At 46.5% G+C, this 20510-nt stretch overlaps 1 protein-coding gene across 1 annotated transcript in view; it reads left to right on the top strand.

Annotated features, from left to right (window-relative positions):
- CACNA1F (calcium voltage-gated channel subunit alpha1 F) overlaps positions 1 to 20510 on the top strand; it is a 223628-nt gene that overhangs the window by 62199 nt on the left and 140919 nt on the right. Inside the window, exons 10-13 of the mRNA XM_082263594.1 lie at positions 2214 to 2374; positions 13982 to 14065; positions 15916 to 15997; positions 19211 to 19237. Coding sequence (XP_082119720.1) covers positions 2214 to 2374; positions 13982 to 14065; positions 15916 to 15997; positions 19211 to 19237 — 354 coding nt within the window. The remainder of the gene's footprint in view (positions 1 to 2213; positions 2375 to 13981; positions 14066 to 15915; positions 15998 to 19210; positions 19238 to 20510) is intronic.

Below are 20510 nucleotides of genomic sequence, written 5' to 3'. Positions count from 1 at the left end.
TGCACATAATTGGATGATGGGAGTCAGTAGGGCCTGGGCAAGGGGTGGGCAGGAGGGTAGTTTGCCCTGGGCGCAATAGTTTATTGCAGGGATGGGGGGGGGGGGCGTCTTGACCCTAACCATAAGGGAAGGGGGGGGGGGCGCAGTTTGGCATCCTTGCCCTGGGCGCTGGATGACCTTCTCCCGGCACTGGGAGTTAGCACAGCTTCTGCTCATGTTCTAAGCAATGGAGCCACTACTCTTTGTATTTGTATATCGCCAGTGCTGCGAAACCGAACTACACTACAAAAATACCTAGGCTCCATTCACACCTGAGCATATTGTTTTCAGGTGGTTTTTTTTGGGCGTTTTGCAGGTGTTTTGAGACTTTTACAAGCTGAGAAATGCTCAGGTGTGAACAGGGCCTTAGGCTCCATTAACACCTGAGCGTATCAATTCAGGCATTTTTTGGGTGTTTTTTTCTGCCATTTTTAGGTGTTTTTCAGGCATTTTTTCAGGCATTTTTCAGGCAATTTTCAGGCGTTTTTTGGGCAGTTTTCAGGCGTTTTTTGAGTGTTTTTCAGGCTTTTTTCTGACAATTTTCAGGTTTTTTTCGGGCAATTTTCAGGTGTTTTTTGAACGTTTTTCAGGCTTTTTTCGGGCAATTTTCAGGCATTTTTTCAGGCAATTTTCAGGCGTTTTTCGGGCAATTTTCAGGCATTTTTTGAGCTTTTTTCGGGCAATTTTCAGGTGCTTTTTGGGCAATTTTCAGATGTTTTTTGAGCGTTTTTCAGGCTTTTTTCGGGCAATTTTCAGGTGTTTTTCGGGCAATTTCAGGCGTTTTTTGAGCGTTTTTCTGGCGTTTTTCGGGCAATTTTCAGGTGTTTTTTCAGGCAATTTTCAGGTGTTTTTTCAGGCATTTTTCAGGCAATTTTCAGGCGTTTTTTGGGCAATTTTCAGGCGTTTTTTGAGCGTTTTTCAGGCGTTTTTTGAGCGTTTTTCAGGCTTTTTTCTGACAATTTTCAGGCTTTTTTCGGGCAATTTTCAGGCATTTTTTCAGGCAATTTTCAGGCATTTTTTCAGGCAATTTTCAGGCGTTTTTTGAGCTTTTTTCGGGCAATTTTCAGGTGTTTTTTGGGCAATTTTCAGACCTTTTTTGAGCGTTTTTCAGGCTTTTTTCTGGCAATTTTCAGGTGTTTTTCGGGCAATTTTCAGGTGTTTTTTGAACATTTTTCAGGCATTTTTTCAGGCAATTTTCAGGCGTTTTTTGAGTGTTTTTCAGGCTTTTTTCGGGCAATTTTCGGGTGTTTTTTGGGCAATTTCATGCGTTTTTTGAGCGTTTTTCTGGCGTTTTTCGGGCAATTTTCAGGCGTTTTTTCAGGCAATTTTCAGGTGTTTTTTGGGCATTTTTCAGGCATTTCTCGGCCGTTTTTTAGGCGTTTTCTGCAGGTGTTTGGAGGCAGGCATCTAACAAAAACGCCTGTAATCTGCTAAAAAAAAAGAAGCTCATGTACTTTTTTGAGCTTCAAGCGTTTTGCTTCAGTCAACAAAACCCTCAGATGTGAACAGGGGCCATTGAAATGAATGGGATTTTGCTTGTTGGGCTTTTTGAAATTTCAGAGATGAGCGTTTTACGAGCTGAAAAACACTCAGGTGTGAACAGGGCTTTAGGCGCCATTAACACCTGAGCGTATTGCTTTCAGGCATTTTTTGGATGTTTTTTTTCTGGCATTTTTAGGTGTTTTTTGGGCGTTTTTCTGGCATTTTTCAGGTGTTTTTTGAGCGTTTTTTGAGCGTTTTTCAGGCATTTTTCGGGCAATATTTAGGCTTTTTTTAGGCAATTTTCAGGTGTTTTTTGGGCATTTTTCAGGCATTTCTCGGCCGTTTTTCAGGCGTTTTTTGCAGGTGTTTGGAGGCAGGCATCTAACAAAAACGCTTGTAATCTGCCAAAAAAGAAGCTCATGTACTTTTTGTGCTTCAGGTGTTTTGCTTTAGGCGACAAATTTGCTCAGATGTGAACAGGGACTATTGGAATGAATGGGATTTTGCTTGTTGGGGCGTTTTGAGACTTCAAAGATGAGTGTTTTACGAGCTGAAAAACGCTCAGGTGTGAACAAAATATGCGTTGGTTGAAGAATTACTTTCCTGTTTATTTAAGCTGGCAGGCAGGATGCGATGTCTTTGGATTGGTTTTTGATGTGTGTGACCCTCTATTTACATTTTTTTATTGTCAGCGAGTTCTCTAAGGAAAGAGAGAAGGCCAAAGCCCGGGGTGACTTCCAGAAACTGAGGGAGAAGCAGCAAATGGAGGAGGATCTAAAGGGTTATCTGGACTGGATCACCCAAGCTGAAGACATTGAACCGGAAGGAGAAGACAGAGAAGAAAGACACAACCGTGAGTATAGTACAGCAGAACAGACCTACAGTACAGCCGAGGCGATTCATCGAACCTTGGCACCTGAGATGTTTTGGAACTACATTTCCCATGATGCTCAACTACACTGCAGAGTGCAGGAGCATCATGGGAAATGTAGTTCCAAAACATCTGGGGTGCCAACGTCACCATCACTTACCTACACCATTTCTGTCTTTGTTCTCAACCTTGGACATCGGTGTGAGCAGCCTATTACATTAACCGCTTCCGGACCACCCACCGCCGATTTACTGCAGCAGGGCGGTCCTCCTGCGCGAAACGACGTCAGTTACGCGCCTGCAGCTACTCACGCGCTCCCGCCCCCACTCGGCAGCGGGGACTCCGATGCACGGGGCAGGAGGCTCCGATTGCTGCCTGACACCCGCGATCGCTCCCCGCTGAGAGAGAAGGACGGTCGGATGTTGTAAACACAGCTGACCGTTCTTCTCCCTGCAATGATCACAGAGCTCCTTCTATATAGGAACACAGGTCTCTATGGTCATTCCACAAGCCACGCCCCCATACAGTTAGAATCACTCCCCTAGGCTCACATTTAACCCATTGATCACCCAGTGTAAACCCCTTCCCTGCCAGTGTCATTATTACAGTGACAGTGCATATTTTTAGCACTGATTACTGTAGTAAGGTCACTGGTACCCCCAAAAGTGTTAAAAATATCAGTTAGGGGTCCGATCTGTCCGCCGCAATGTCGCAGTCCCGCTAAAAATCGTAGATCGCCGCCATTACTAGTAAAAAAAAAAAAACAATAAAAATGACATAAATCTTTCCCGTAGTTAGTAGACGCAATAACTTTTGCGCAAACGAATTAAAATACGCTTATTGCGATTTTTTTTTAACAAAAATATACATTTTATACTATTTTTTTTTTTATACATTTTATATCTTTTTCAAGGAATATTGTTGATTGATATTTATTTCTAGTCACAGTCACTTATGCACATCAGATTATGATCTATTGTCACTTTTTATACCTTTTATTATATATACTTTTATATACTACTTATTGCGATTTTTATTATTTATGTGGTATGTAGTGAGTCACATGAGCACTTTATAAGTACAGGTTTAATTAATATAGGGAACGGTTATTTATAGATCCTCTGATATCATTTAATTAGCAAGCGCTGTATGGGGCCTTTTAACCACTTAAGCCCCGGAAGATTTTACCCCCATTCCGACCAGGGGGTATTTTGCGATTCGGCACTGCGTGACTTTAACGGACAATTGCGCGGCCGTGCGACGCTGTACCTAAACGAATTTGGCGTCCTTTTTTTCCCACAAACAGAGCTTTCTTTTGGTGGTATTTGATCACCTGTGCGATTTTTTGATCACGCGCTATAAACAAAAAAAGAGCGTCAATTTTGCAAAAATAGCAATATTTTTCACATTTTTTTATATGAAATTCCCCCCAAAAAAAATGTAAAAATCAAAATTTTTTAACATTTTCGGCCAATTTGTTTTATCCTACCTATGTTTGGTAAAAAAAAATCGCAAAAAGCGTATTTTGATTGGTTTGCGCAAAAGTTATCGCGTTTACTAACAAAGGGAAAGATTTTTGTCATTTTTGTTGTTTTTTTTTTTAACGCGTAATGGCGGCGATCTGCGATTTTTTTTGCGGTACTGCGACATTGCGGCGGACAGATCGGACCCTTGACTGACATTTTTGACACTTTTGGGGTTACCAGTGACATTTCTACAGTAATCAGTGCTATATATATGCACTGTTACTGTAAAAATACACTGGTAGTGAAGGGGTTAACTTTATTTGGGAGGGAGGGGCTGTGTGTGTCCCTAGGGGCGTGCTTTCTACTGTGATTGGCTGTGGCTTGAGCTGTAAGGACACTGATCAACGGATCTACATAGTAGATCCATGTGATCAGTGTCTTTACAGCGAGGAGAATGACAGGTCGCTTGTTTACACAAGCTGCCTGACATTCTCCCTCTCCCCCGCCGATCGCCGAGTGGCCGGCGGACATCGGGTCCGCTGGTCACACACGCGGGGGGGTCCGTGAGCACGCGGGAGCGGGAGCGCGCCTCCGGCGGCGCACGCTCGCTCCCTAGACCCTCACAAGCAAGCAATGTAGCCCTACGTTAGTTTGCCTGTGAGGGGCTGACTGCCGACGTAGATAGTCGTGCGGCGGTCGGCAAGTGGTTAAAGACCATTCTTTCAAAAATATGTAGCAGAAAACAAATTGGCCTAAAATGTTGAAAATTTTTGATTTTTAAATTTTTTTTTTTGGGAATGTTTTATATATCAGAATGTGAAAAATATAGTTTTTTTTTTTTTTTCAAAATTTCGCTCTTTTTTTGTTTATAGCGCAAAAAATAAAAATCTCGGAGGTGATCAAATACCACCAAAAGAAAGCTCTGTTTGTGGGGAAAAAAAGGACATCATAGCGCAAAAAAATAAAAATCAAATATCGCCAAAAGAAAGCTAAAAATCGCAGATCGCCGCCATTACTAGTAAAAAATAAAAATGACCTAAATATTTCCCTTAGTTAGTAAACGCAATAACTTTTGCGCAAACCAATCAAGATATGCTTATTGTGATTTTTTTTTTTTTTTTTTACCAAAAATATGTAGCAGAAGACAAATTTGATTAAAAGGATGAAAAAAATTAGATTTTTAAATTTTTTTTTATTGTGAATGTTATAGAGCAGAAAGTGAAAAATATTGTTTTTTTTTTTTCAATATTTCGCTCTTTTTTTGTTTATAGCGCAAAAAATAAAAATCGCACAGGTGATCAAATACCACCAAAAGAAAGCTCTGTTTGTGGGAAAAAAAGGACGTCAAATTTATTTTTATTGACGTTAAAGTAACGCAGTGCCAAATCGCAAAATAGGGCCTGGTCATTAAGGCGGAAAATCTTCCGGTCTTAAAGTGGTTAACCACTTCAGCCCCGCCCACCGTACATATACTGCGGCTATATATAAGGCTTGCTTGACTGTACGTCTCCTATGGATCACAGAAGTGCACTCCTGTGACCCGTTTTCAGAGTGTGAGCTGAAGTCCTGCGAATGTCAGTCTATGCAACGGGTCATCGGGACCACGGAGTCGAGATCCCCCAGGTGCCTGGACCGACACCCGGCTGAGCCTCTCAGCGAGCCGCTGAGAACCTGAGGCAGCCGCTCCCCGCCCACAACCCAGCGCTCCAATGAGCGAGGAGGGGGTAGAGCAGAGAGTCGGTGACTGACAGTCTGCAGCTCTCTGCTCAGGGAACTGTCAGAACCGAGCGATCGGTGGTGTTCGAAGCGCCGGGGGACAGATGCAGTATTCGACCATTGCTGCATCCACCTAGGTAAGCATAACTGGGGAAAATAGCCTAACCTTATACCTCTCTTTTAAGAAAAGGAAGGGGCCAGTAAATTACCTATTTACCAGCCAATTTCCCCACTTTTTATTCTGAAACACAGGGGCCTAGTGATTAGGGTGTGCCCAGGCAGACCTGGCACACCCCCTGCGCACGCCTATGAAATTGGAGCAATGCTACTACGCTAATTACGTATCTACTAAACCAGGGGTCTCCAAACTGCAACCTATGGGCCAAATCAGCCCTCTAATGTACAAGAGGACTTTAATGTAGGGGGGGATTGTGATGGAGATTCTCATGTAGGGTGGATTTTGATGGGGACTCTCATGTAAGGTAGACTCTGATGTAAGGGGAGGCTTTGATAGGGTTTCTGATATCAGGGGGCTCTGATGGGTTCACATTAGGGTTGCACCGATACCATTTTTTTTTTTATCGGTAAGTATGAGTACCGGGGGCGTGGCCGAGCAGCTGATGTAGCCGGACGTGTGCAGCTCTCGCTCTGCTGATTATCCTGCTCGTTCATCCTGAAGGACACCTGATCTGGTGGATATCTCACCTGCTATAGCAGCTCCGAGGTCCCCTGCGCCTCCGGTTCCCTCGGTGAGTCCTCCATCCCTGCTGCCTTATGTCTAAAAGGCAGACGAACTGCCCAAGATGGCGCCAAGCCACAGCGTGCATCTCAGAAGGAAAGTATGAGTACCAATGCTTTCGGTCAAGTACTCGCCGATACCAAGTACCGATCCATTGCGGTGCAACTTGCGGCAATACAAAAAAGATTGTCGCAAATCGCGTCCTGTCCGAATCAAATGTGATTTCCCGCGCCGCTCCTTTGTGTGTGTGTGTGTGTGTGTGTATAAAAAGGGAAAATTGCCATCTAGTGGGCAGTTTAAAAAATTATAGAACTCACAGTAAATATCTGGCCACACGTAAAATAATCTATATAGGTGTCCCGGTCTGTCGATGATGGCAAATCAGGGCCACTGGTGGTGCTCACAGGGCTGGAGGAGAAGTTCTGCGACCCTGTGGGTGAAGTGATGTCAGCTTGGGGGCCGATCGCCTCTACATCTCCCCCAGCCCTGGGAGCGCCTCTACATCTCCTTCTGCCCTGTGAGCGCCTCTACATCTCCTCTAACCCTGTGAGCGCCTCTACGTCTCCTCCAGCCCTGTGAGCGCCCCTACATCTCCTCCAGCCCTGTGAGCGCCCCTACATCTCCCCCAGCCCTGTGAGCGCCTCTACCTATCCTCCAGCCCTGTGAGCGCCTCTACATCTCCTCCAGCCCTGTGAGCGCCTCTACATCTCCTCCAGCCCTGTGAGTGCCTCTACATCTCCTCAGCCCTGTGAGCGCCTCTACATCTCCTCCAGCCCTGTGAGCGCCTCTACCTCTCCTCCAGCCCTGTGAGCGCCTCTATATCTCCTCCAGCCCTGTGATCGCCTCTACATCTCCTCCAGCCCTGTGATCGCCTCTACATCTCCTCCAGCCCTGTGAGCAACTCTACATCTCCTCCAGCCCTGTGAGCGCCTCTACATCTCCCCCAGCCCTGTGAGCGCCTCTACATCTCCCCCAGCCCTGTGAGCGCCTCTATATCTCCTCTAACCCTGTGAGCGCCTCTACATCTCCTCCAGCCTTGTGAGCGCCTCTACATCTCCTCCAGCCCTGTGAGTGCCTCTACCTCTCCTCCAGCCCTGTGAGCGCCTCTATATCTCCTCCAGCCCTGTGAGCGCCTCTATATCTCCTCCAGCCCTGTGAGTGCCTCTACCTCTCCTCAAGCCCTGTGAGCGCCTCTACATCTCCTCCAGCCCTGTGAGCGCCTCTATATCTTCTCTAACCCTGTGAGCGCCTCTACATCTCCTCCAGCCTTGTGAGCGCCTCTACATCTCCTCCAGCCCTGTGAGTGCCTCTACCTCTCCTCCAGCCCTGTGAGCGCCTCTATATCTCCTCCAGCCCTGTGAGCGCCTCTATATCTCCTCCAGCCCTGTGAGCGCCTCTATATCTCCTCCAGCCCTGTGAGTGCCTCTACCTCTCCTCAAGCCCTGTGAGCGCCTCTACATCTCCTCCAGCCCTGTGAGCGCCTCTACATCTCCTCCAGCCCTGTGAGCGCCTCTACATCTCCTCCAGCCCTGTGAGTGCCTCTACATCTCCTCCAGCCCTGTGAGCACCTCTACATCTCCTCCAGCCCTGTGAGCACCTCTACATCTCCTCCAGCCCTGTAAGTGCCTCTACATCTCCCTCCTCCAGCCCTGTGAGTGCCTCTACATCTCCTCCAGCCCTGTGAGTGCCTCTACATCTCCTCCAGCCCTGTGAGTGCCTCTACATCTCCTCCAGCCCTATGAGTGCCTCTACAGCTCCTCCAGCCCCGGGAGTGCCTCTACATCTCCTCTAACCCTGTGAGCACCTCTACATCTCCTCCAGCCCTGTGAGTGCCTCAACATCTCCTCCAGCCCTGTGAGCGCCTCAACATCTCCTCCAGCCCTGTGAGCGCCTCTACATCTCCTCCAGCCCTGTGAGCGCCTCTACGCCCTGGGAGCGCCTCTACATCTCCTCCAGCCCTGTGAGCGCCTCTACATCTCCTCCAGTCCTGTGAGTGCCTCTACATCTCCTCCAGTCCTGTGAGTGCCTCTACCTCTCCTCCAGCCCTGGGAGTGCCACTACATCTCCTCCAGCACTGTGAGCACCTCTACATCTCCTCCAGCCCTGTGAGTGCCTCTACATCTCCTCCAGTCCTGTGAGTGCCTCTACATCTCCTCAAGCCCTGTGAGTGCCACTACATCTCCTCCAGCCCTGTGAGCACCTCTACATCTCCTCCAGCCCTGTGAGTGCCTCTACCTCTCCTCAAGCCCTGTGAGTGCCTCTTCATCTCCTCCAGCCCTGTGAGTGCCTCTACCTCTCCTCCAGCCCTGTGAGCGCCTCTACATCTCCTCCAGCCCTGTGAGTGCCTCTACATCTCCTCCAGCCCTGTGAGCGCCTCTACATCTCCTTCAGCCCTGTGAGCGCCTCTACATCTCCTCCAGCCCTGTAAGCGCCTCTACATCTCCCTCCTCCAGCCCTGTGAGTGCCTCTACATCTCCTCCAGCCCTGTGAGTGCCTCTACATCTCCTCCAGCCCTATGAGTGCCTCTACAGCTCCTCCAGCCCCGAGAGTGCCTCTACAGCTCCTCCAGCCCCGGGAGTGCCTCTACATCTCCTCCAGCCCTGTGAGCGCCTCTACATCTCCTCCAGCCCTGTGAGCGCCTCTACATCTCCCTCCTCCAGCCCTGTGAGCGCCTCTACATCTCCTCCAGCCCTGTGAGCGCCTCTACATCTCCCTCCTCCAGCCCTGTGAGCGCCTCTACATCTCCTCCAGCCCTGTGAGCGCCTCTACATCTCCCTCCTCCAGCCCTGGGAGTGCCTCTACATCTCCTCCAGCCCTGTGAGCGCCTCTAAATCTCCTCCAGCCCTGTGAGTGCCTCTACATCTCCTCCAGCCCTGTGAGCGCCTCTACATCTCCTCCAGCCCTGTGAGTGCCTCTAAATCTCCTCCAGCCCTGGGAGCGCCTCTACATCTCCTCCAGCCCTGTGAGCGCCTCTACAGCTCCTCCAGCCCTGTGAGCACCTCTACGTCTCCCCCAGCCCTGTGAGTGCCTCTACATTTCCTCCAGCCCTGTGAGCACCTCTACATCGCCTCTAACCCTGTGAGTGCCTCTACATCTCCTCCAGCCCTGTGAGCGCCCCTACATCTCCTCCAGCCCTGTGAGTGCCTCTACATCTCCTCCAGCCCTGTGAGGGCCTCTACATCTCCTCCAGCCCTGTGAATGCCTCTACCTCTCCTCCAGCCCTGTGAGCGCCTCTATATCTCCTCCAGCCCTGTGAGTGCCTCTACATCTCCTCCAGCCCTGTGAGCGCCTCTGCATCTCCTCCAGCCCTGTGAGTGCCTCTACATCTCCTCCAGCCCTGTGAGGGCCTCTACATCTCCTCCAGCCCTGTGAATGCCTCTACCTCTCCTCCAGCCCTGTGAGCGCCTCTGCATCTCCTCCAGCCCTGTGAGTGCCTCTACATCTCCTCCAGCCCTGTGAGCGCCTCTACATCTCCTCCAGCCCTGTGAGCGCCTCTACATCTCCTCCAGCCCTGTGAGCGCCTCTACATCTCCCTCCTCCAGCCCTTTGAGCGCCTCTACATCTCCCTCCTCCAGCCCTGTGAGCGCCTCTACATCTCCTCCAGCCCTGTGAGCGCCTCTGCATCTCCTCCAGCCCTGGGAACGCCTCTAAATCTCCTCCAGCCCTGTGAGCGCCTCTACATCTCCTCCAGCCCTGTTAGCTCCTCCACATCTCCTCCAGCCCTGTTAGCTCCTCCAGCGGCCTGTGCATGCAGTCTCTATGTACTGGGAGTTCTAACATTTTTTAACCACTTTAGCCCTGGAAGATTTACCCGCTCCTTATGACCAGGTCATTTTTTGCGATTCGGCACTGCGTTAATTTAACGGACAATTGCGCGGTCGTGCGACGCTGTCCTTTTTTTCCCCACAAATAGAGATTTCTTTTGGTGGTATTTGATCACCTGTGCAATTTTTATTTTTTTGCACTATAAACAAAAAAAGAGCGACAATTTTAACACAAAAAACAATATTTTTTACATTCTGCTATAAAACCTATCCAATAAAAAGAATGTAAAAAATCGAATTTCTTCATTATTTTGGCCAATATGTATTCTGCTACATTTTTTGGGTTAAAAAAAATCCCAATAAGTGTATATTGATTGGTTTGCGCAAAAGTTATCACATCTCCAAACTAGGGGATATATTTATGGAATTTATATTTATTTATTTATTCTTTTTACTAGTAATGACGGCGATCAGCGATTTATTGCGACATTGCAGCAGACAAATCGGACCCTAATGCCTCGTACATTTGATCACACAATCGTACGAAAAAAATTGCTTTCGAATTGATCGCACGATAAACTGATCGCTAGTGCATAGCTTTCGATAGCCATTCATGACATTTCATTCAACAAAATCTGAAAGGACAAACACGAAAACTTTTGTCGTACGAACGACAATTGTTTATTCAGTACAGTGTGTGCCTGCTAAAAATCTATAGACAAAGATCACATATTTTTGGTAAACAAAAAATCCCAATAAGCGTATTTTGATTGGTTTGTGTTAAAGTTATCGCGTCTACAAACTAGGGGAAAGATTTATGTCATTTTTATTTTTTTTACTAGTAATGGTGGTGATCTGCGATTTTTAGCGGGACTGCGACATTGCGGCGGACAGATCGGACCCCTAACTGACATTTTTGACACTTTTGGGGGGGACCAGTGACATTACTACAGTAATCAGTGCTAAAAATATGCACTGTCACTGTACTACTGGCAGGGAAGGGGTTAACCCAGGGGCGATCAAAGGTTTAAGTGTGAGCCTAGGGGGTGTTTTTCTAACTGTATGGGGGAGTGTTACCCGGAAGATATGAGATTTAATTTACCTCATACAATATTCGGGTTAAATGAGAGTTCTTTGACTATGAGTGAAAGCTTCAAAACGGCAATTATTTTATTGGTATATAGCCTGAAAGCCCAAAATTAATTTACAACAATCTATCTATAGTACATACAACAAAATGGAAACTATTCAAAGTTTAACAGAACACATATATATAGCGCATAGGATTCAAATTATTATGATATGCACCACAAGACAGACAACACACATGTATACATTTAAGTACCAGGAGGTGCCCTAATATTTACCAGTGGTTAAGATGATATGGGGTCCCCTTCTCAGGTCCATGGTTCCCACCTCCTCTCTGCTCACCTTGGAATAATATACACCTCTATCTCATAGACTTGTATAGGGCTATTCTGATTGGGTCAGCTATCCCGCCCTGTTCCTCCCTCTGGGCTTATCTCGTTCAGGATTGGACAACTTCCTCCTCCCCTAGCTTAGAATAATTCAGCCCCTTGCTAACCCCTCCTCTCTGTTGGAGGGAGAATTTACTCATACCTGTTGATTTACTTTGAAATTTAAGATATGCAAGGTTCATCTCCGGTGCACATTGTCCAACCCTCAACATAGAGTCCATCTTCATTGCATATCTTAATGAGAGTTCTTTGATATGGAGACTGAAATAAGGGCGGACGTGACATGATCTATTCACCCAGTTGCCTTGGCCCCAGGAAGTCTGGCTCCCAGGAATTTAATTACAGAGCGATACTATTTGGCATATCAGCAGGCTACCTCCCGGCTAACAGACAGCTCGTCCTTCAAACAGACTTGTTGAATGGGATTCATTGATTACTAAAGCCGGTCCGTGGCTTACACAAATTACACATCTACCATATATTCCAAGTATGAGTTTGCAATCAAAAATGTGTACATTTATTTACATTAATATTTACAATTACTGATGGAGTTTTATACATAAACTCCTCATCGGGCAACAGGGAGGGACTTGTGGAATCAACACAGAGACCTGTGATCCTAAATAGGAGGAACACAGGCTCTTTGTGTTAATTCCAGAGAGAACAACGGTCTGCTGTGTTTACAGCAGCAGACTGTTGTTCTCTCTCCATGGGGAGCGATCGTGGGTGCCTGTCGGCAATCATGGCCACCGGCTCCATGGATCCGCTTCCCCGCTGCCTAATGGGGGCAGGCGCGCACCCCCAGGAGCGCTCCCACGCAGCCGAGCCAGACTGCACCAGAATCAAACACCTATGCGATCCGATTCCTGTCCGAATTGACAGTTCGCACTGCGATATGCAAACCGATCTGGGGGTGTCATAAACTTTGTATTGGATCATCAAAATAATAAATCTGATTGCTCATTAAAGGTTTATTTTTGGTAAATGACCCTTTACTTATCAGTACAAGCCTTTTATTATTTAAGAAATCCACATTAGGAATCTCTTTATGTCTCCTTGTCTGTCTCTCCAAATGGTTTCTCAGTTCTTGTACACTGTGTCCACTCAATCATATAACCGTATGATGTCTCCAAATGGTTTCTAGGTTCTTGTACACCGTGTCCACTCAATCATATAACCGTATGATGTCTCCACATGGTTTCTTGGTTCTTGTACACCGTGTCCACTCAATCATATAACCATATGATGTTTCTAAATGGTTTCTAGGTTCTTGTACACCGTGTCCACTCAATCATATAACCGTATGATGTCTCCAAATGGTTTCTAGGTTCTTGTACACCGTGTCCACTCAATCATATAACCGTATGATGTCTCCAAATGGTTTCTTGGTTCTTGTACACCATGTCCACTCAATCATATAACCGTATGATGTCTCCAAATGGTTTCTCGGTTCTTGTACACCTTGTCCACTCAATCATAAAACCATATGATGTCTCCAAATGGTTTCTAGGTTCTTGTACACCGTTTCCACTCAATCATTTAACCATATGGTGTCTCCAAATGGTTTATTGGTTCTTGTACACAGTGTCCACTCAATCATATAACCGTATGATGTCTCCAAATGGTTTCTTGGTTCTTGTACACCATGTCCACTCAATCATATAACCGTATGATGTCTCCAAATGGTTTCTTTGTTCTTGTACACCGTGTCCACTCAATCATTTAACCATATGGTGTCTCCAAATGGTTTATTGGTTCTTGTACACAGTGTCCACTCAATCATATAACCGTATGATGTCTCCAAATGGTTTCTAGGTTCTTGTACACCGTGTCCACTCAATCATATAACCATATGATGTCTCCAAATGGTTTCTAGGTTCTTGTACACCGTGTCCACTCAATCATATAACCGTATGATGTCTCCAAATGGTTACCCCGGTTCTTGTACACCGTGTCCACTCAATCATATAACCGTATGATGTCTCCAAATGGTTTTTCGGTTCTTGTACACCATGTCCACTCAATCATAAAACCATATGATGTCTCCAAATGGTTTCTTGGTTCTTGTACACCGTGTCCACTAAATCATATAACCATATGATGTCTTCAAATGGTTTTTCGGTTCTTGTACACCGTGTCCACTCAATCATAAAACCATATGATGTCTCCAAATGGTTTCTTGGTTCTTGTACGCCGTGTCCACTAAATCATATAACCATATGATGTCTCCAAATGGTTTCTAGGTTCTTGTACACCTTGTCCACTCTATCGTATAACCGTATGATGTCTCCAAATGGTTTCTCGGTTCTTGTACCTTGTGTCCACTCAATCATGAGACCATCTTGCGTTCAGCATCACTTTGTATTTCTTGTGTATAATGTCTGTTTGTCTGTCCCGTGCAATGTCTGTCTGTCTCTTATGTACAGGCGTCACGTTGGCCGACCTGACTGGCAGGAGGAAAAGAAAACTCCAGTGGTTAATGCATCCTAACCATTCCTCAGAAACCCACAGTAATTCTATGGCTTATGTACTCTGTGATTTGTGGCCTGTGACCAGTGTGTGGTGTCTATCAATTGGATTCCACAGTCTTCCCTATGTAGTTTGTGATCCCTACCATAATCTGTGATGTGGTGTGTTGCCAAATAGCTCTAGATTTAGGTGTAGTCATGGGAAAAAAAAAAATAAGGAAATTATTATGAAAGTAACCAGAGGAGATAGAGCTTGGACTAATATGTTTAATGGTGGAAAATGGTGGATGTGACACCTCTGCTTGGCTTTATAACACATCCGTGGGTTTGAGTTCAAGTGGGTGAATCAGAAGCCCCAGAAGACTTTGAAAGCCTGCATTTAATACAACTATTCATCAAGCTTCCTTAAACTAAAATAACAGCTTTGGGTTGACATGATTTTATAATGAACAGCAAACATAAAGGGAACCTGAAAATGAGGGCTCTAGGACAGCCTTCTCAACCTTTTCAACACAGAGGAATCCTTAAAAAATTATTCCACTATCAGGGAACCCCTGTAAAAATTGACTATATCTACAACGCATTATACATTAGTGTGATGGTCAGTGGGAAGAATGCTCCTTACACTTGTGGCCATTGGGGGGAATTACCCCCTTAAAGAGAGTTACAATTGTGGAGGAAAGCGAGACCGCAAACTTTGGTTCTAAAATAGAGACTCCAGGAGAGGAATAAATGTGGAGGAACCAAGGACAGAGGGCTTCCAAAGTAGGGACTCCAAATGAAGAATATCCATGGAGGGACTTTGGTTCCAAAGCAGAGACTCAAAAAAAGGGACAATTATGGAAGAAAGGGGGTACAGAGGGCTTTGGTTCCAAAGTAGAGACTTCAAAAGAAGGACAGTTGTGGAGGTAAGAGGGGCAGAAAGTTTTAGTTCCAAAATAGGGACTCCAAGAGAGGAATCGTTGTAGAGAACAAGATACAGAGGGCTTTGGTTCAAAGTAGGGACTCAAAAAAAGGGACAGTTATGGATGAAGGGGAGGGCAGAGTTCTTTGGTTGCAAAGCAGAGATTTCAAAAGAGGTACAGCTGTGGAGGAAAAAGGGGCACCATGCTTTGGTTCTAAAATTGAGACTCCTAGAGAGGAATAAATGTGGACGAAAGAGGGACATAGGGCTTTGGTTCCAATGTAGGGACTCCAAAAGAGGAATAGTTGTAGAGGAACAAGAAACAAAGGGCTTTGGTTCCAAAGCAGGGGACTCCAAAAGAGGGACAGTTATGGAAGAAGGGGGTACAGAGTGCGTTGGTCCCAAAATAGAGACTTCAAGAGAAGGACAGTTGTGGGGGGCAGCAAGTTTTAGTTCCAAAATAGGGATTCCAAAAGAGGAATAGTTGTGAAGGAACAAGATACCGGTTGCTTTGGTTCCAAAGCAGGGACTCTAAAAGAGTTAAAGTTGTGGGGGAACGAGGGACAAAGAGCTTTGGTTCCAAAGTAGAGACTTCAAAAGAGGGACAGTTGTAGAGACAGGAGAGGCAGTGAGCTTTGGTTCCAAAAATAGGGACTCCAAACACACAGATACAATTAAGGCCTGAGGTTTTATTTCAGCCCTTTTATTCTGGAAACTTCATATAACAATCTCTCTAATGGGGCCCTCTTCTGCTCCAGGGTCCATAGCAGCCAAGTTGTCTTCTTAGGGAATGGTTAGGCCATGGCTTAGGGAACACACTATGCAAATACACCATCAAAGGCAGGTAGGTCTCTTGGATGCACAAGGAATTTGCCAAGTTTCTTTTTCTTACAAGAGATATTTATTCATATTTCAGAATATTTCCATGTGTAGTAAATATTCCACGTATGTAATAATAATTGGTGCTGTTGTCTTACCCTTCTTGTAGCCAGCCTTCCTGCCAGCGAGACCACCTCACTCAACACAGAGAATATAGATGATGAGCATAGCAACTGCTGCTCCCTGTGCATGTAAGTCCTTTCAAGCTTTGTTTTGTCCCATGCTAAATCGTTCTGATTATTTCACTCTACAATATAATGCATAAAATACATTAGTACATCAGAGAACGTACATTTAAAGTGGACCTTTCATTTTTATAAGAGTACCGAGATCACAGCGATCGTAGTGCTCCCCTTGACAATGCCTACATCTTCTGTTCTCTCCAAAATGTCTCTGACTGTTACTATTCATGGCACAATAAAGGAAGGAGAGGGGGGAAGGTCACTTCTCTGAAGCATTCACCAACACACTGTCATGGTCAGACTCAGAGACCAGTAACTATAGCAGTAGAGAGGCCCACTGACCAGCAGGATAAGTATACAAGCAGATCATCCTGGCAGATGATGCAGGCTCATCTGTGGTGCAGGTCACCCTGATGTATGACATGGGCTCACCCAAGGTACAGGGTCTAAGCACTAGCCGGTGTTCACCAGAGCTCGTAATGGTGGAGATGGGTTTTGCTGCATGTTAGTACCAGGTCATGGTCCTCAGGATAATCCCACCAGGAGGTGAACAAGCTGGAGTCTAGTAGAAAATATAGCAGGTAGGGATCAAGCAAAAGCGTAGTCGAGGAACAAGCCAAAGGTCGGTAACCAGTGGTAGCGAAGATACATACTGTAGCAGGAGTGACAAGAGCGAGATATTGGCTGGAGAGAGCACAATATTCTGGCAAACAGGAAGTGCAGAGGCGTGGCTTTAATAGGAAGTTCATGAAAGAAGAGTTCAAGTTTCACCAGAAACAAGTTTCAAGACAAGATTGTCCAAGGCATTGTCCAGGGAACTGTCAGGCAGGTGGCTCAGCAAGAAGAGATACTGCCAGATACAGTAGAAGTTATAGGTTCAGACCTGGGTCCTGACACACCTACGGCAGGCTTCTTGTGATCTGTTTTTAACAGAAAACTTGATGGATTAAAATCTCAGTATTAAGATGTTCCTCACAGCCACCAATCTCTTTTAAACCTGCATTAAACTTTTGAATCTCATTGTGATACAGCATGCAAAAAAAAAGAGGAGGTTATACTGTATAAGTTCTGGGAAGCCAAACTACCCTCACCATATGTTAGGAGCTGTCTGGTGGTGTAGTACAATATTTTCAGTGATGCCACCAGTTGTTCTAAGAAGAGTTTTTTTTTTTCAGAGCTGAAAACGAGGGAAAATCCTGACCTCTATTCAATCCCTAATACTTAGCCTGACCATAGCGCTAAAACTTAATTCTAAAGTACATCATGGAAAATGTGCTGTTTGTTATGGCGAACCAAGCCATAGGACCAGGGGCATAACTACAGGGGTCGCAATTGCTACCTGTCCCCATGCTCTTGGGGCCCGTGTGGCCCCCTGCACACCTGGATAGGAGGGATGGCAGCATACAGCGGAACAGATTCCCCCCATTTTCCTTCTTCTCATCTCCCTCCCATAGGCATTCATTGGTAGGAGGAAAACGGAGGGGATCTGTTCGTCTCTATGCCACCACTTCTCTTATCCAGCTTCTCTCTGCTGCCCCCGGGCCCCTATGTGTTCCCTCTGGCCCCCCTTTGCTCTCTCCTATCCCCCTACTTGTCACCCACAGCTCTGTTGGGTTCCCCCTCCCCTCAACTGCTGCAGGTGATGGGTCAGGATTGAGAGCAGGGAAGGGGGGCCCTTCCTTGTCTGAATGAATAGTCAGCGATTGGTACCGATCACTGACTCTGTCCATTCATAACTAAAGAACTAAAGCATAGTATCAGTTTGCGAATGAACGGGAAGATCTGTACAGAGCTATTCCTTTCCATTCATTCATTCTGTGCAGCTGAGGCTGCAGAGATGGAGATTGAGGGCTGCCTCCTCAATCTCCTTTCTCTGTCTCAAATGTAAAACATCAGAGGTCTGTTTAGAGCCCGATATCTCAAAAAAGCCCCCAAACGGGACTCCTAAAAATTGTAAAAAAAATAATAAAATTAAAATAGAATGGTAAAAAATAATAAAATAACAAAAATAAAAAAATACTGCCACCAGTTGCGGAACTACCAAGGTCGCAAAGCTCGCACCAACCAAAGATTTGAGTTGGCAGCTGCACTGCTGAAAGGTACCACCAGAACATGGCATTTTTTTGGCCATTGAAGGGGGTATGGAAAGATGTTATGGAACTTTCTTGGCTATTATTGGAAGAAAACAGTAGAGTTTTCCTGACTGATGTTTCCTCCAAGACTGGTTGGCCACAGAATGTCTGGAGGCGCACCTATATTTCGGAAAGAGTACCCACATATATAGAAGGAGCAGTGTCATCTTAGAAGCATCATGGGCCCCTGGGCAAAGTAATGCACTGGGACCCCTACCAGTCTTTATCAGTACCCTCTTACATCATGTTCCCATATCACAGTGCCCATAGACATCAGGTTCCCCCATCACAGTGCCCCTATACATGAGGTTCCCCCATCACAGTGCCCCTATACATGAGGTTCCCCCATCACAGTGCCCCTATACATGAGGTTCCCCCATCACAGTGCCCCCATACATCAGGTTCCCCCATCACAGTGCCCCCATACATCAGGTTCCCCCATCACAGTGCCCCGTACATCAGAGTTGTGCCCCCATGTACTCACAGATCACAACTGCTGTTCCAGCCTGCTATGAAATCAGCTCCTCCTTCCCCTCTCAAGCTGAGACTGAGGTGAGTTCTCAGTCACAGTCCCGGCTCTCTTCTGCCCCCTACAGGAGGGAGGAGAAAGCCAAATCCTCTCTCTGGCAGAAGCCAGCTGCTGCTCCTTCTGACAGGAGTGACATTGCAGCTACTCTTGTCAAAGAAGAGTGGCCCGGCGGCCAAAAGCCACAGCAACCGCCCCCCCCCCTTTTTTTTCTGGCCTTGATCATAGGCCTCCCCCCATGCACCTTGGGCCCCTGGGCAGTGCCTAGGTGTGCCCATTCATTAAGACAGCCTTGAGAAGGAGAACTAATAATCATTTCCTAGTCTGGCCAGAGCTGTCCAGAGCAGGTTATGATCATTTTTGTGTCCGGGCCCCCTGAATGCAGCTTTCCTCCACTTGAAAATGTTATTGTGGCTTAGACATGTGGAAGGCAAAAAAATATCCTCAGCATTGACTATTCCGTTCACATTAAGGCATTGCTCATTGTATCTATTTGAAACATGTTTTAGGTGTTTAGAAAGGTATTCACTCAATTAATTACATTTTTTTTTTTTGCTTGTGCAGGAGTAAGTTGTCACAGACTGGCTGCTGGTAAGTACTAAATGTGTAAGCGTGATGTTTGGTCACCTGTTATTGAGAAGATATAATCTCAGGTTATTTTTTTTAAGAAACTTTTTTTTTTTTTATTTGACTTGTTACCACTGTTAAAGTTGAACTCTATGGCAGATATAAAAACACAACTAGAGTATCTATCTGAATTTGACTTGGGTCATTTAGCATTTGTAGTTCTCTGCACATTGGAACTCATATTGGATAAGGGTGGCAGCAATATGAATCAAGAAGGGGTGTGCATTTATTTATACCAAAAGGAACATGCTGATAGGAGGAGAGATCCAAACTCTGCTGCTGCTTCTTCACTTTCCAGTTACAGGCTGGGGGAAGTTGGGGTTTCAGGCTGGGGCAGGGAGGTTACTGGCTGGGGCAGGGTGGTTACAGGCTGGGGCAGGGTGGTTTCAGGCTGGGGCAGGGAGGTTTCTGGCTGGGGCAGGGAGGTTACTGGCTGGGGCATAGGGGGTTTCAGGCTGGGACAGGGAGGTTACTTGCTGGGGCATAGGGGGTTTTAGGCTGGGGCAGGGAGGTTTCGGGCTAGGGCAGAGTGGTTTCTGGCTGGGACAGGGAGGTTACTTGCTGGGGCATAGGGGGTTTCAGGCTGGGGCAGGGAGGTTACAGGTAGGGGCAGGGTGGTTTCAGGCTGGGAAAGGGAGGTTACTGGCTGGGGCATAGGGGGTTTCAGGCTGGGACAGTGAGGTTACAGGCTGGGGCAGGGTGGTTTCAGTCTGGGACAGGGAGGTTACTGACTGGGGCATAGGGGGTTTCAGGCTGGGGCAGGGTGGTTACAGGCTGAGGCAGGGAGGTTACACGGCTGTAGGAAGAGGGGGTTACAGGCTGGGGCAGGGGGGTTACACCCTAAGGCAGGGAGGTTACACGCTGAGGCAGGGGGAGTTACAGGTTGGGGGAAGGGGGGGTTACAAACTGGGGCATGGGGGTTACAGGCTGAGGCAGGCGGGTTACAAGCTGGGACAGGGGGGTCACAGGCTGGGGCAGGGGATAGGGGTAATGGTTGGGGAAAGGGGTTATAGGCTGTGGCAAGGGGGGTTACAGGCTGGGGGCAGGGAAGTGACCAAGTTGCATTGCATAACAGCAGCAGAAAAGTGTCAGGTCACCAGGCAGGCTGTGATGTATAAATCTCAGGACTGAATATACAGAAATACAAATATTTCGGCAGGTAATGCAGCCTCTGTATGTGTACTGTTTTGCCTGAAGTGTAGCTTTATTGATAAAATGTATGACCTACTGTCTGCAA

The sequence above is a fragment of the Pelophylax lessonae genome, assembly GCF_965119305.1.
Source record: "Pelophylax lessonae genome assembly, chromosome: 7".
Classification (NCBI taxonomy): domain Eukaryota; kingdom Metazoa; phylum Chordata; class Amphibia; order Anura; family Ranidae; genus Pelophylax; species Pelophylax lessonae.
This window is presented reverse-complemented; position numbering and strand designations above follow the sequence as displayed.